The 15,533-nt window shown below is 39.2% G+C and overlaps 3 protein-coding genes across 4 annotated transcripts; 2 read left to right on the top strand and 1 right to left on the bottom strand.

The window, feature by feature from the left end:
* Positions 1–751: 751 nt before the first annotated feature.
* On the top strand, positions 752–2,957 carry LOC115778150 (hyaluronan and proteoglycan link protein 3-like). Its single transcript, XM_030726203.1, has 5 exons — positions 752–887; positions 975–1,197; positions 1,289–1,434; positions 1,818–2,120; positions 2,578–2,957. Exons 1-5 carry the CDS (start codon positions 752–754, stop codon positions 2,862–2,864), a joined length of 1,095 nt encoding a protein of 364 aa, XP_030582063.1. The 3' UTR covers positions 2,865–2,957.
* A 918-nt stretch (positions 2,958–3,875) lies between these two features.
* On the bottom strand, positions 3,876–7,104 carry LOC115778281 (uncharacterized). The gene is made up of 4 exons (XM_030726341.1): positions 6,873–7,104; positions 6,245–6,422; positions 5,960–6,174; positions 3,876–5,066 (listed from the first exon to the last, which is right to left on the bottom strand). The coding sequence occupies exons 1-4, from the start codon at positions 6,894–6,896 to the stop codon at positions 4,743–4,745; spliced, it is 741 nt and encodes a 246-aa protein (XP_030582201.1). The 5' UTR covers positions 6,897–7,104; the 3' UTR covers positions 3,876–4,742.
* A 4,951-nt stretch (positions 7,105–12,055) lies between these two features.
* mibp2 (muscle-specific beta 1 integrin binding protein 2) lies at positions 12,056–14,216 on the top strand. Of its 2 annotated transcripts, XM_030720566.1 has the most exons (8): positions 12,056–12,311; positions 12,715–12,805; positions 13,007–13,055; positions 13,327–13,516; positions 13,598–13,669; positions 13,761–13,867; positions 13,968–14,058; positions 14,149–14,216. In XM_030720566.1, exons 1-7 carry the CDS (start codon positions 12,286–12,288, stop codon positions 14,051–14,053), a joined length of 621 nt encoding a protein of 206 aa, XP_030576426.1. In that variant the 5' UTR covers positions 12,056–12,285; the 3' UTR covers positions 14,054–14,058; positions 14,149–14,216. The 2 variants fall into 2 exon arrangements, with proteins under 2 accessions (XP_030576426.1, XP_030576433.1); XM_030720573.1 differs by lacking the exon at positions 13,007–13,055.
* The last annotated feature ends 1,317 nt before the right edge of the window (positions 14,217–15,533 follow it).

The raw sequence follows: 15,533 nt of genomic DNA on the forward strand, positions 1-15,533 counted from the left end.
TATTTTCCTGTTTCACTTCATTTGCTTGTGAGTCAGTTGGTTGTTGTTTATTCTCACCTGGCGCACAGGTAAGCCTACGCCATGTTTCTAAACTGAGTAAGGAGCTGTAGCATTTAGTAAACGTTAACACTGGCTATGAGGACATAAAGGTGAAAAAATGATGCTCCGAAGTAGCTCACCTGTAACAGCTGAGCGATTTTTTTTCAGTAGAAAACTACGTGACAAACATGAACGGTGGTCATTAAATTTAAACACTGAAACCACTTTAATTCACAGTGGCATATTGTAGAGACGCCTTTTCACTGATTAACATTAATTAGTGAGAAGAGCATTACATTAGGCGAAATTTCCTAATAATGTATCATGCTGTCCTCTACTGGTGCTGCTCTGTCACAACATCCAGTGTTCACAAAAGAAAGAAGTCAAAACTAACTTCCTCTTTTGGCTGCTCCCTTTATGGAGCTGCTTCCAGTTTCACTACCTCTGCTCCTTGCATGTTCACCTTTCCACCTGTTTCCCTGATGTAACCTCACTCCCTCCTACCACACACACACACACACACACACACACTTCACCACTGTCTTGCTGTCCTCATACATGTCCTGCACCACTTCTCTGCCATTCCTGACTTCCTCATACAGTACCACAGTTCCTCTCTGTTACTACAGCTCCACACCCTAAAACTGACTTAATGATTAATTAGCCAGCAGTCCCTCTCTTCACAGGCTTGAGGATTGCACAGACACTGTTGATGATGAGTTGTTGCTTCCAGACTGTGCTGTTATTGATAGCTCACCTGGTTCTCTCCGGCTGGGCCCTGGCTTCCCCCACAATCCAAAACAGCTTCTTCTACCATGTCTATCTCAATGAAAGCAGCAACAAAGGAAGTATGCACATTATTGCTGAGACCCTATTTCCCATAAATAAGAATGATACAGGTTAAATCTACCTTCTCACATGTATTTATCCTGCAGTTCATTTCAGTGGCATGAAACTCCATGTGGATTCTGCTCAGCCATCAGTGTTTTCGGTCAGAGGGGATAACGCCACCCTACAATGCAAGTTTTGGTACGAGCCTGAGCCGAGCTCGCCAAAGGAGGCCCGGGTCAAGTGGTCCTGGGTGTCTGCCGCTGGGGGACATGAGACCGACGTGGTGGTGGCTGCTGGCCCTCGTTTTCGAAGTTTTGGAGATTTCAGGTTAATAAAAATGACAAATTGACTGAAGATGATTACTTGATTGCCAACTGTGTGACCTTTAAACTATTAACCCATAGTGTTTGTTGGGCAGGGGTCGTGTGCAGCTCCGACGAGATTTCCCAGGAGATGCCACACTTGTGTTGAACAAACTCCAGCTGAATGATACGGGCCGCTATCGGTGCGCTGTGGTGGATGGACTGGAGGACCAAAGCACAGTGGTTCATCTAGAGTTACAAGGTGCAATATGAACGATGTACAGATACCACCGCTTTCACTCACTGAAATCACTGAGATCGCTTCACATTTACGGTCAGTGTATTGAAGATGAAAAGCTTATCTGAAATTTGTTTATTTAAACACCTTAAACGCATTTGATCGTGTTACAACAGAACTTTAACTTTAGTGTCTTCAGTAACACCTTTTAACCTTTCATTTAAAATGTAGTTCATAACAGCAGACGATTGCAAATTTAGTTCATAGGATAAAAACACTAATAGTGGTAATTTTACTTGGTAAGCAAAGTAGTAATAGTGGATGCATTAACACTAGCAGTGAAAGTTCGCCAGACTTAAAAGTCCACATACCAGGTGTTCTGATCTGTGATCAAATCCTCCACCCAGGTGTGGTCTTTCCCTACCAACACCCTCGTGGTCGATACCATCTGAGCTTCCTGGGAGCCCAGCAAGCCTGTGAGGAACAGGACTCGACACTGGCCACTTTCACACAGCTCTTCCGGTCTTGGAAAGAGGGCCTGAACTGGTGTAATGCCGGCTGGCTGGCGGATGGGACAGTCCAGTATCCGATGACCCGGCCCAGAGAGTCCTGCGGGGGAGCCCGCCTCCCCCCGGGTGTCCGGCACTACGGCAGACAGCACCTCTACCCTAATCGCTACGATGTCTTCTGCTTCTCCTCTTTGCTCCAAGGTGAGGCGAAGTGTAACGTGGTGCGAGTTCAACAAGGCGACAAAGAAGCTAAAATAATATTCAGTGTAATTTATTTCCTGATTTATACTTATGTTTTTCCTACTGTGACATCTCAGTATGTCCTCAGTGACAACATTACCTGAAAGTTTAACGTGCAAAGTTTAACCTGCGTAAGTGCAGAAGTTTTACAGTTTGTCAAGACTGCTAAGACATTTCTTGAAACCCCTTTCAAAAACAGCCACTGTCTGAATACATGATTCAACTGAATATTATAATGTAGCTATATAATAATTTTAAGAGAAATACTGGGTACACAATTGTACCATTTAAAGCAAATTGCAAACATAATAAATGCACATTGGGAAAAGTCCCAGTCAAACATTAGCAGTCTGAAACATGACAAAACAATTCTGCAACAGGGGTTCCAAATGTCATAATAAATATCTTTCATTTCAAGGGAGAGTCTACTACCTTCAATCCTCTCGCAGGATGAACCTGACCGAAGCTCAGCACGCGTGTCAGGACGACAGAGCAGAGATCGCCAAAGTTGGACAGCTGTACTCTGCGTGGAAGTTCGCAGGCCTGGACCGCTGCGATGCCGGCTGGCTGGCTGATGGAAGCGTTCGGTATCCCATCACCAGACCACGCAAAAGCTGTGGTCCGTCTGAGCCAGGGGTACGCAGCTTTGGCTTCCCACCTCCACAGCACAAGCATGGCGTCTACTGCTACAAGTTAGATACTTAAAGAATCTAGATCTCCACCCTCTGGGTCACAACATTGGAACATTCCCCCTATCACCAGCAACTTAACACTTAATACTGTGTAGACCAGCGCACCACTGTAGTCTGAAAAAAAGTTTACATGATGAACAGAAGAGGGAAAAAAAAATCTAAGCTTTTATGCTACACAATATTTTAAAATCTAGACTCTAAAGATTTGAGAGTTACTGTTGAATTTATTTCTTAACTCCACTGAAAATATTCAAATAGACTAAAACTACGACAGCAATTAGCTCCACAAGTTTTTGCACCAGATGCAACCCCCACACGGATTTGGGTCCATCCCAGGATCAAACAAGGACTCTTTCACTTGTTAGGGGAATGTGTAAACCACTACACTGTAGAGCCACAAAACATTCAAATAGAGAACAGCAGAAAGAAAAATCCCTCTTAACCTTATTCTAAGCAGCATTCAGAACTCAAAAATTAACATTACTTTTTGAAGATTTTTCCTTTAAGTTTAGACTTTAACTGAGCAGGAATATGAACTAAATAAGAAAACCTGGGGAGAAGCGATTAAACAGTCAAAGTTGCCTTTGTGTTACATCATATTCTGACTTCCCCTTTCATTCATGAAAGTAAAGCATGTACTGTGGTGTCTCACTAAAGGTGTACTTTTATCATCTGAAGCCCATGACAATCAACTCTAATTCTACAAATGGAGCTGGCTGGTTGACTTTTTTTTTTTTAAATTGATATACATCATATTATAAATGCTCTTCTTTATTATTAAAGTCCTCACACTGAAGATGCACCTTTGTCTCACTGCTCAGACAGTACCTTAAATGCCTGAACTTCAAAAATTAATATAAAGTCAGATGAATGTTTAACCCAAAAAAAAAAAAAAAAAAAAAAAAAAAAAAAAAAAAAAAAGCACAAGATGGATTAAAGTCAGTCAGTCTCTGAACTTTATTTGGGAAAATAATTCATGCTGCATTCAAGTTTAAGGAAGCAGGTGCTTGATTTAAAAAGAAAATGGTTAAAGTGTCAGAAACACAAAGCATTTGTAAGACCATCAGTCCAGCTGTTTGGAGGTACGAGTACCAAATATTGACTGCATAAATCGCTGCTTGTTCTTCATTAATCATACAGTACTGCATCTAAAAAGGTGTCAAAACAAAAAACACTGACAGTTATTCTGAGAAACACAAAAGGTAACTTGTAAATGTTCAAAGACATGAGCCATTATATAAGATCCACAAATAAAAAGACACAAATCTGTCCTGTGGTTGTAGAAATGTGGAGTATGAGAAAAGCAGCAGTGCCCACATCACTAAAATGCAGAGAGGATTGTGGCTCCTGAGCAAAGTCAAACCGTCACATCTTGTTTCTCAGTACTTGATCAACAACAGAATTATACTATTCTGCCATTTTTATAACTCAAACCAACAGCCTGTTTCACCAAATGCTCTGCAAGCATTACTTACAGGCTAACAGCAGCTCTGGGCAGCTTCATGGCTCACAAATAAAGACAAACTAACGGATAAACTTATTGCAAATGACTAACAAACTGGAGATACACTGAGCACTGAGTTCACAGACTGCACACTAATGTATGTCCGACAGTACAGCATTTACTTTAAATATGTTTTAAATAAATGGTGAGAGGAAATCAGATCATGTTGTATATTTGGTAAAACAGGCCCCAGAAAGCGTAAGGCATCTCATTTGTGGGTGATTAATAATAAACATGCACTGAAGATGCAGTGAGCATAAAGTAACAAAATACTCCAGGCTTAGTCCACCAAAAAAGAAAAACTAAACATCACTTCTTCTAGTTCTTTCAATAATAATGTGCAAAAAAAATAAAAAAAATTTAAAAAGTATGAAGGTAAACCCGTCTCTATGTAAATCCAGCTTCGAGGAGAAGTCGTTCAATTTTCATCCTGACCTCTGCTTTTTTCTGAGGAGCCAACTTTTTAAACAGTTTTGTAAGGGTCATGAAGTAATATTCATCACAGTCTTGTGGTTTTGGAGTGTCTGTCTGTACAGCTTTGTGACATTTAGAGGAGTCTGGCTTTGTATTCCTCTTCATCTTCCTCACAGTGTCACATTTATTTGACCTGGGGAAACTGTGAGCCCCGGAATGGCTGCTGCTTGCTTCGCGCCTGTTTTGGGCCTCTGAATCTGAGATGATGGCTATTGCGTTTCCGTTGTCATCCCATTCCTGTGAAGGAAAGACACTTTTTTTTTAACTCAATTAAAATCTCTTTGGTGACTTACCTTTTAGCTGGTTTGATGCTCTTTTTGACGCAACATTTGAAACTGGTTCCATCACTAACATAGAAAGAACGTGCTGAAACATTTGCAGCACAAATGGCTGCATTTAAATGTGTGCAGGGTTCAAATGTTACAATAAAGATTGTGGTAATCAGTGTGAGATTCCACCTTTAGATATGGAATGGAATTTCCATTAGTAACAAAATTCATTTCTTTATTTGAGTTTTGTTCCCAAACTACAACAGAGCTCAGGAGTTAAGTCAAATATACACATGAAACAGACTGCTGTTTCAGGTGACTGCTGCTTGTCTGATACATAAATTCAAAACCCGTGTACCATAAATGACTTGTAGTGCATGAGTTTAGTAATATTAGTAGAAAGTACCCTGGAATTTGCTGGAACCTATTCGCTGAACCTCCTCAACCCCCAGTTGTCATGAATGTTCAACATTACATTTTTGGCTACAGCTCCATAGAGACCCTTTCATTCTGGACTCTCTCCCCTTCAGAGAGGGGGCGCTGTCCCCTGTTTAGAAATTCCTTTGACGTTTCCCCTCATGATTGTAACAAATGCTGGCTTGCTTTGCTTGGACTAGCTGACCAATGAGAGGCTTTTTGGAAATGAGGCCATAAAGAGTCAGGAGTTAAAATGGGTCATTTCAGTGAAAAGAGGTCCTGCAGCAGTGTGCATTATGAAAAACTACTGTAATTTCTATTCTACTAGACCCCACACAAAACATTCAATAAAACCATGACCATGTACATTAAATATTTAGGAACACTGAGACAATGCATATCCGTTTTAACAGTCTGTGCAACATTTCACGATCAGACCCTTACCATGTGATACGAAGGAGTCCGTCTGCCAGTCTGGATTCTTTGTGTCAAATCTGCTGGTAGTTTGGAAAACTTCTGGGCTCTCCTCTGTTGTTGTTCACGGCAAAATGACAGATGATTGTGGAAAGTTCTCTTTCTTATCACTGTGGCTTTGCAGTACAAACAGTGATAATGCGCCTGACTTCTGCACCACAACCTGCACCTGTGGATGGTGTACTCTGAAACAGAAACAGATGCAATTATGAATAAATTGCTGAAACTTTTAGTTACGAAACATTAAAAACTTACTTCTAGTTTCAAAGGCTTCCCTTCGATGGCTGTCCAAATGGATCTTGAGGCTGGGGCGATCTGTGGGTTTGAAAATCTCGGGCGAACAAAACGGACAATGAAATTTTCCTGGAGAGCAGCAAGTTTTGCATTTTTGCAGAGGAGGAATAGAAGATCCCTTCTGGATGGATACATGAAACTGGAATAAATAATAAAACCATTAGTCAGAAAATCACAGATGTATCAAGAGAGGCAGCCAATTACTGGTATTGTTATCTGCTGGAGGTATGAGAGCATGGCAGCTTATTAGAAATGTGCAAATAAAAAAAATTAAACACAGCACTGAAAAATATGTGTGTCATTGTTTGACTGCAGTTGGCTGACTTACATCTTTCTAATGGTTCTCAGACCAGCTTTAGCACAACTGCTAGCATTTTGAGGGTTAAAGTTACTCCTCTGCATCTCAAACAAGGTTAAATTAAAAAAATAAAAGCAAACAATCCCACTGTCATGATTAGCCCAATTGTTAGCCAGCTAGCTAAAATATTACACACCACTTAACTGCCCAATAAAAAGCAGCCTGGCTGCTAGGATGATAAAAGGCTCACAATCACTGTTAGTTCTTGAAATAAAAACAAACAAAACTTACATTTAACTGTAGCTCACTGTCCATTTTTCTCACAAAACTACCTGAGAGGTCGTCTTCTTCTTCTTCTTTGGGGATCTCACTGCAGTTTTTCACCCTTTATATTGCTTTACTGCCTCCTGGTTCCCAACCTGATAGTTGGAGTCTCTTAATTAGTCCAGGTGCTTTTAGTAACCCTCAATATCAGTTTCTCCCTTCAGCTAAATCCACACTGAAGAAAATCTGTAAACTTGACCTTCACTAGCACCAGTCCTAGCCTATGTAAACCTGTAACCACTGCTCTATTTAAAGAGTGAGTATACTTACCAAACTTTCCAATCTTTTTTTTTTTTTTAACGCCAAGGTGAAACAAAGCATTTATTGAAATGCATCTTGTTTATTTCCTTATCATTAAAATCCTCATGCAGATGAGCCCTGTTTTTGTCTCTCTGCTCATGCTGTACCTTAAACCATAACGTAAACATGCCACCTGTCCTGACCAAATAAAAAAAATCAGATCAGTGTTAAACCTAAGAAGAAAAAAGCACAACATAGGTTAAGGTCTATGAACTTTACTAAGGAAATGAGTCATACTTCATTCAAGTTTCAGGATAAATAGCTGCTTTATCAAAAAAAAAGTCCCTCAAGTATTAGAAAATGTACGATATTAGTAAGACTTCAGTCCAGCTGTTTGAGGTATGCTTACCAAATCCAGTTCTTTTAATAATACATGTTATACAAATTAAATAAAAACTAAATCTTTGGTTTAAACCCTTCTCTATGTAAATTCAGCTCTATGACTATGTTTTGTTCTCCTTTTTATTGGTTGAAATGGAGGCTCGCCAAGAAGAAATGAGGGCCGCAACTTTTCAAACTGAAGTTTAACACAGCCAGCAGATGGCAGTCACGTGTTTTGTCTGTAATTTAGAGCAGAATAATATATGCAGCAACTACTTATATCAAAGCACAATCCTTAGGAAAAGCAAAAAAAAAAAAAAAAAAAAAACACATTTTAAATCCTTTCCAACATGCCATTCAGGCCTTGATTTCACATGATCCCCCATCTGCATCACACAGCCAGACGGGATAATGGATTTCCTGAACTCAGTGTGAATAACAGTCATGCAGAAAATCATTTTCAGAGAGGCAATTGGATTAATTGTGAAGAATGCAGGGTGGCATAATGCTGACTCCTGAAAACCTGAGATAAAATATTATGTCTGAACAGTGAGAAGAAAGAAGAGAATTCAGTGTACACTCACAGACTCCACGGTATCTCTCGGGTGTATGAGGCATTTTTATGTGGGACAGCAAAATATTTGCTTTGCCAATGATTCAGCATCTCAGGTTTAACCGGGTCCATGTTGGGAAGAACGATGACAAAATCTTCACCTAAAAAAAACAAAAAAAAAACAGTTGATTGTTTCTTGAATTTCAGTTCTTATACAGTACCAGTCAGAAGTTTGGACACACTCTCAAAACCTTTGACTGGCACTGTATATCATCAGTCTAAAAATGCAGTACTGACAGACTGAACAGCAGCATTAACAGTAAGGAAATTAATAAATATTAATAAAACATGCAAAGGTTAAATAAGAAGGTCCCAATGTAGCTATTTATTCGTGTTGATCGCCGCATAACTTAAAGAGTGTTACAATATTTTCTTGTGAGTTATATTTTTTCATCTTTTTTCCTTTAAAACAGCTTTCAGGTTGTCAATATCAGCTCCATAAAGGCTCTAAAAAGCCTTTATGGAGTGCCACCTTCTGATCACTGTTTTCGTTTTTGCACTTTAGCAACCACTTTCTCTGCCAGGAATGTGCAAACACTGCAGGGCTTTTTTTTTACGGAATGGAAAATTACATCCTGTTGTGGATCATTTTATACAAACTGGTTTGCTTGTAAAGTTTCAGATGCACACAGAGATCTAAAACCTGTCTGTCTGTTGAGTTTCTGGTGCACAGTTTAAGTTAACAATGGCTGACCAAAAAAGCAGAGCACTGTGTGTTTGGAAAGCTACTGCATCTGTATTTTATAGGAAAGACACAAACAGTGGAGTTTTACAGTCATGTGTGTAAACGCCTCTAAATAGAAACAAAATAAAAGTGGAGGATAAAATCTGATCAAGGCTGCCAAGTACACAAATGCTTGGTTTGTTGGCGTTAGAATGTATACTATTAATACTCTACCTTGCATAAGAGGTTATGCTCAGTTTCTTAGTTTCTTATTTGATTTGTTCATTTTGTTTTCACTTCATGGTGCTTTGTAATGGCTCTATAGCAATTTTGTGGCAGGCGAAAATGTCCTGTTTCCTCCGCAGCCACATGTGCTATTTGCCTTGCAGATTAGGTTACGGTAAATTATTATTAGCCAACAGTATACAGCAGTCTATTAATGCAAATGATGTGAAAAACAAAGTTTTTCACAGGACTGCATAGAGTCCTGTGAAAAACCAAATACACTCTCAGTAGCTTGTAGGACTGCTTTTAGCCGCATTAACTCGAAGTAATTGTTTTCAGTGTAACTTTATCAGTCTTTCATATCGCTGTGGAGGAATTTTGGCATGCTCTTCTTTACAGCGCTGCTTGAGTTCATTGAAGTTTGTTATCATTAGTTATGCGCACCTCTCTTAACGTCCCTCCACAGCATTTCAGTCGAGCTGAGGTCTGGGCTTTTCTTTTCCAGTCATTCTATTGTTGATTTACTGCTGCCCTTGGGATCATCGTTCTGTTGCATGGCCCAGTTTGGGTCATGCAAGCTTTAGCTGTCAGACGGATGGCCTCACATTTGACATGGTCTGCATGGTCAGCTCAATGACTGTAAGGTGCCCAGGTCCTATGGCTGCAAAACCAGCCCAAATCATCACCCGTTCACCACCATGTTTGATAGCTGGTATAGGATAGCTTTCCAAAGGACATTGTTCCAGAAGTATTGTTGCTTGTTCAGATGCAACTTTTCAAACTTAAGCCATGGCTCTTTTAGAGAGAAAATGCTATCTGCAACCCTTCCAAATAAACCAGACTTTAACATGAACTTTAACATTTAACATGCAAACCGAGGGCTGTACAGTCTGAGATGTAGTTCTTCAGTTTCTCTGAGCATTGCACAGTCTGACCTTAGGGTGAATTTGCTGTGATGTCCACTTCTGGGAAGATTGTGTTGACACAACTGAATGGTCCAGACCAGCAAAATCCCCAAAATTCTGCTTTTATAGGGATGCTCACGCTTGCTGATGGTCAGTTAATCAAGTGCAATTGATTAACAGCACCTGGCTGCTACTTACACTCCTAATTCCCATGAAGCAGTAAGGGTGTAATTAGTTTCTTTTTTATGTAATACTATCTCAGAACATAATAGAATATAAAATGATGTAATGATAATTATATGAAACTAGCAGATCAGCTGTTGGCATTTTTTTATGCTTTATGTATATTTTCAAATTTATTTTTCCATATTTTTAAGCTATAAGAAGCATTTTCATATTGTGCTACTTTTGCTTAGCAAAATGATTTTTTTTCACCATAGGCTGCAGTTGTATTTGACAGAATAGTGGACTGTAACACAGCAGTCAAACAGCCAGAAGTACAACATGTTCTTCAATATTCTTTGTCAAGTAACACCTGTTTCCAGTGCAAATCTGATTTTTATGTGACTTTCAGTGCAGCTGTTGTCTCAATAACCTTGTATCCCTTTGACCTTGAAGACAATTACCACAATACAAAGGCTTATTCTCCTTCAAGAAATTCATGAAACTCTAAGGCTCCAAACTGGGAGAATGAAGCTGCATCAAACTATGAATAGAAATCTTACAAGCTGAATTGAATTCCACACTTGGCAACTTGCTCTTCATAGTTGAGGTTCCCGAGGTTCTCGCCTGTAAACCCCAACATAGGCAATATTTTGGTGCAACCTCAGGAAACTGTGTCATGGAATTGGTTGGGAAGTTTCAAAACAAAACAGAAAAAAAAGTCAGCAGCAGGCTGGTTAAAGTAACACCACAGCAATGTCAGTGTGTAAAGAAAAAGTTATAACATTTTATTTTATATACTGTATAAGCATATTGTCTATAATGGTTAAATAAGCATCAAACTGCAAAATGCAGCTAGGTTATGAGAGAAAATCGGTAGAAGAAAGTGAAGAATAAACTGAAAGGTCATCTTCCATCAGTTACCCTATAGTCATACATCTGTTGGCCCCAGTTAGTCAAAGAACCTCTGTCTTCACCGATTAGATAAGTGAAACGCTGCCAGTGAGGCACTTTCTTTAAAGTGCTTTCTGACTTCAAGGTAATTTTATTCCTCATGTAACTCAGTGAAATGGCATAATGTGTACTAGGAATCTGTCTCCCACATCTCGAAGGTGATGATATTCGTTATACCATGGTGGTCAAAGGAAAATGCAGGAATTTGGTGGAAGTTCATATGACTTCATATGACTTGTAGCTGATATTCTATCACAGTGTTGTGCAGAAGCTGATCTAAGCTTGACCCTTTGCCATTAGTTTGCACATGTGATGCATCAAAAATATAATGCCAGATACAAAATATATGGCTTCTGTCACATATTTATTATTATTATTAATTTTTTTTCCTGTCACAGATCTCTCTAATGTAAAAATGTGTTAAAGGCGCAGTAAAATAAAAATTCATGTTTTCCTGGATCTGCAATGCTATTAATGAGCTGCCCAATATTGCAGATGTGCGGTCTTCTCGCGATTATATAACGAGACGAAACGGGACTTGCCTTGTAAAGCTCAAATACATTTAGCAGTAATGTGTATTTCTATAAAATAATGATCTGACTATTTTTTTTTTTTAAAAAATAACCTCCAAACTTGGCTGCGAGCAGTTTCATGTAGGAACTATTTATTTCCTACCGAAGTACACCTGCAGGATGATCGCTTTACTAGCGGCTCATACTCACGATAGCTGTGACATGATGTAAACATTAATATAGCTGAGTTAGAGGAGCCTGAAAGATTAAATAGCAATATAATCATTTAATAAACCAGAAGGAGTTAAACTAAGATAAAGAAAAGTACACCCTGTTTTTCTTTTTAATTTCATGGGAGGGGAAAAAAAAGGGGAAGACGGAACAGGGGGGCGGGCTGCGGTTAGACTCGCTTCTGATTGGTTCAGGAGAGAAGCGCTGAGCAAGCCAGGCACCTCGGAGTGTTTAAATAGCCAATCGTGTCGCTCTCTCCGGTATGTGTAGACGCGACAGGAACCAAAAGCCCTCTCTTGGTGGAAGACCGTGTGCGAGTGACAGCTCGTCTCCTCCGCTCTTACCTTACTCACTCAACGCAAGTACCATGGAGGAATCAAGTAGTTGACGTTTCCTGCTGCAACCTTCTCTTTTTAAGCTTTCTTCCCGTCTGATCACTGTGCTCCTGACCCGGTTTTATTGACGTTTTGAACTCTCGGCTACTCACGGAAACATGAAGTACATCATCGGAATCGGCGGGTGAGTGCTAGAAAATGAATGGCTCCGGGAGCTAAGCTAAGCTAACCAACCCTTTTAGGGCCTGTAAGGCCGTTACACGTGGGGAAGGGCGGTCATTTACATCCGCTATGGCGGGTTTGTCAGAACTGTAACGTAATGTCGGTTTTTAATCCATTTGAGGTCTGTAAACATTAAACTAACTGTCTGGTGATTTATGAATAACAGCTATCGATTGTAAGTATGTAATAGAGCAAAGTACATCATGTACCCTAGAGCTCTGATATTACACCTTAAAATCCATTAGATGAGTAATTACTCAACAAGTAGATGGAGCAGCCTTAAAAGGAAGCCTTAAAATGATTTTGAAACCCAGGCAATGTTTTGCATTATCCACACTTAATTCATTCATCTTCTTCTCATGCAGTGTGACCAATGGAGGGAAAACCACCCTCACCAACAGGCTGATCAAGAACCTGCCCAACTGTTGTGTAGTGCATCAGGATGACTTCTTCAAGGTGAGCCTACATGCACACATCTCTCTGAATTTTGGATGTAGTTAACCAAAGGGACTGCTCTGGGTAACACAAGCTGGTGGGGTGTCAATGCTTTGCCGCTTGTGTTACTGCAGTTTGACCTAGTGTGTAAAAACACTATCAGAGCCTGAGTGTAGCACTAGTGGAATGTACCTGGGTACATCTCATCAATGTATGTTTCAGCCCCAAGATCAGATTGAAGTTGATGAAGATGGCTTTAAGCAGTACGATGGTAAGCCTGGGTTTTTATGAAGGAGTGTGTGTGTGTGCGTGTGTGCGTGTGTGTGCGCGCGCGCGTGTCTGTGTGCTTTTGTGTTTGTGTGTTTCTTTAATGTGGTGTTTCATTTCTAACGTGCATGCAATGTAAACAAAAGTTGGGAGTCCAAACACATGTTTCTCACTTGCTTTTTGCAACTTTCTGCACACTTTTTTTTTTTTTTTTTTTTTTTTTTTTTTTTTTTCTTTCTCCCCCTTCTCCTTTCCTCGCCGCCTTTCCTCTTCAGTCATCTCTGCTCTGGACATGGAGGCCATGATGAGTACCATCTACGCATGGTTGGAGAACCCGGTGAAGTTTGAGAAGTCTCATGGCGTTAATAACACCCTGGATTCTGAGATCGTGCCAAAGTCTGACTGCAAGGAGGATGAGGAGACTCACATCCTTATTGTGGAGGGCTTCTTGCTTTACACCTATGGGTAAGAACTTGCACCTAACTATATGTGAGTTAAGGAATTTTTCTCACTCTTAACGACACTAATTCATCTCTGCCCGTGCAGACCTTTGATCGACGTGCTGAACCAACGCTACTTTATTTCCATCCCATATGAAGAATGCAAAAAGAGGAGGTGGTAAGTGTTCCAGTGTTGTTCTTCACAGGGGCTTTGCAGCCCAGGCTGCTGTGGTGTGATCTTCTTTAACTGGTGTTGTATCTTTCTGCAGCTCAAGGAACTATACTTGGCCAGACCCCCCCGGCCTCTTTGATGGCCACGTCTGGCCCATGTATCTGAAACACAAGAACATCATGGAGGCATCAGGTGTTGATGTTGGTAAGTTGGTTTTTTTTTTTTTTTTTTTTTAAACAAAATTTCATGCTACTTTGGTCACAAAAGTTAACCACACTGCTTAAATGTGCGTACGCTCTTACAGTGCAACTGGATGGAACCAAGTCAAGGGAGGAGCTGTTCAACTTTGTCTATGGCAACATCCTGAACAACATCCAGAACTCTCTCTAACAAAGGTATTAAAAATCATCTGATTCTACTGAAAGAGGGGAAAAAAATTCTTTACATGTAAACTCCTGTTACTGATTGATTTTTCTGTATTGCAGATCATCTGATTGGCTAAAAGGATCGTATACTCAATCTGCAAGCTGAAGACCGCCTTGCCTTAAGTTTCCACCTGGCAGCTCATTTATCCGAGTGCTATGTATTTTTTTTTTTTTTTTTTTTTTTTTTTTTTTTTTTTTTTATGTAAATGTTTAACTTTCAGCATATGATGCTGGCATGATTTTATATCTGTCGTATTTATTGCTTTGATACAGAATACACTCCAAAGAGTTGATGGATATGTTTAACAGGATGGTTGCACTCAGTTGCGTATGTCAATAAATGATCCTCCTGCCAACTACGCTGTGTACTGCTTATTTTTAGAAGACGGCACTCCCTTTCCAGCTGTTACAAAATGTAATGTGAATTATGAAGTCTATAACTAAATTATTTACAGTCGACCACTCTTTAACACTAGGAACACTGTGGGCTGCTTTGAAAGGCACATTTAGCAGCCAGCCACTATCTAGCTCCCAGGCAACAGCTGGTGTAAATGATAAAGGGGCTCACCTCGTGAGTACAGTGCATATCCACATTCATGCACATTTGGACCCTTCTTTAGAAGTGGTTCATACAGATTAAGTTATGACTTAAGCCTATTTATCAGTAAAACTTTCATGTAATTCACATCACATGAATAAATGTTTCTAAATGTAACTGTTTTCACCTAAAGTATCATCATATTGGACCAAAGTATCAAGCACAGATCATAATGTATTTTTTTACTTTTTAAAAATTTTTTTTTTTTATTGCATATCCTTCTAAAACCTTAAAATGTACAGTGCTTAACACATTTATTGGACCACCTGCCATTAAAAAAAAAAAAGAAAAAAAATGTTAGAAATCTCAAACTTGTTTAAAACTAAGCATTATATTATAAGACAAATAAACTGAATTCATGTTTTTATACCCAAATTTGAACTGGCACATTAGACTTCTCTGGGGAGTTATAAATTAAGCATAACATGCGACCACTTAAACTAAATTTTCTGGTCAGGAATTTAAGTAAATAACTGTAATTTGGCATCTTAACAATGTGCTTTACAATTTTTTTCAGCCTCTTTTTTTAAAACTAAATTTGATGGATAACTAATTGTATTTTAGCATTAAAAATATTTTGATCAAAGAGCAAATAATTTTGGTAATTACCAATAACTGTAATTAGTCTTAATTGAGGGTGGCTGTGGCATAAACCTTGCATACAGTGGTGGTCTAATACGTTTGTTGAGCACTGTATATTCTGGGTATTTTGGCCTAATCACTCTTTTATTAAAGGAGATTTTATGATCTCTGTAATTTTTTAAAGAAAATTTTTAAAAATGTTCAGTATAAGCTGAACAAAATTTTTTCTCTTTTAAAAATAGAAAAAAAAAATGATGAGAAATGA

The sequence above is a fragment of the Archocentrus centrarchus genome, chromosome 3, assembly GCF_007364275.1.
Source record: "Archocentrus centrarchus isolate MPI-CPG fArcCen1 chromosome 3, fArcCen1, whole genome shotgun sequence".
NCBI classification, from domain to species: domain Eukaryota; kingdom Metazoa; phylum Chordata; class Actinopteri; order Cichliformes; family Cichlidae; genus Archocentrus; species Archocentrus centrarchus.

What these genes read in the sequence shown, in the direction of transcription:
- LOC115778150 (XM_030726203.1), top strand. Translation starts at nt 752, where the DNA reads ATGATGAGTTGTTGCTTCCAGACTGTGCTGTTATTGATAGCTCACCTG. An exon ending in TGAAAGCAGCAACAAAGGAA is followed by an intron (nt 888 to 974) that starts GTATGCACATTA and finishes TTTATCCTGCAG; the next exon opens with TTCATTTCAGTGGCATGAAA. An exon ending in CGAAGTTTTGGAGATTTCAG is followed by an intron (nt 1,198 to 1,288) that starts GTTAATAAAAAT and finishes TTTGTTGGGCAG; the next exon opens with GGGTCGTGTGCAGCTCCGAC.
- LOC115778281 (XM_030726341.1), bottom strand. Translation starts at nt 6,896, where the DNA reads ATGGACAGTGAGCTACAGTTAAAT. An exon ending in ACAGTGAGCTACAGTTAAAT is followed by an intron (nt 6,423 to 6,872) that starts GTAAGTTTTGTT and finishes TATTTATTCCAG; the next exon opens with TTTCATGTATCCATCCAGAA. An exon ending in GGACTCCTTCGTATCACATG is followed by an intron (nt 5,067 to 5,959) that starts GTAAGGGTCTGA and finishes TTTCCTTCACAG; the next exon opens with GAATGGGATGACAACGGAAA.
- mibp2 (XM_030720566.1), top strand. Translation starts at nt 12,286, where the DNA reads ATGAAGTACATCATCGGAATCGGCGG. An exon ending in TGGCTTTAAGCAGTACGATG is followed by an intron (nt 13,056 to 13,326) that starts GTAAGCCTGGGT and finishes TTTCCTCTTCAG; the next exon opens with TCATCTCTGCTCTGGACATG. An exon ending in GAATGCAAAAAGAGGAGGTG is followed by an intron (nt 13,670 to 13,760) that starts GTAAGTGTTCCA and finishes ATCTTTCTGCAG; the next exon opens with CTCAAGGAACTATACTTGGC.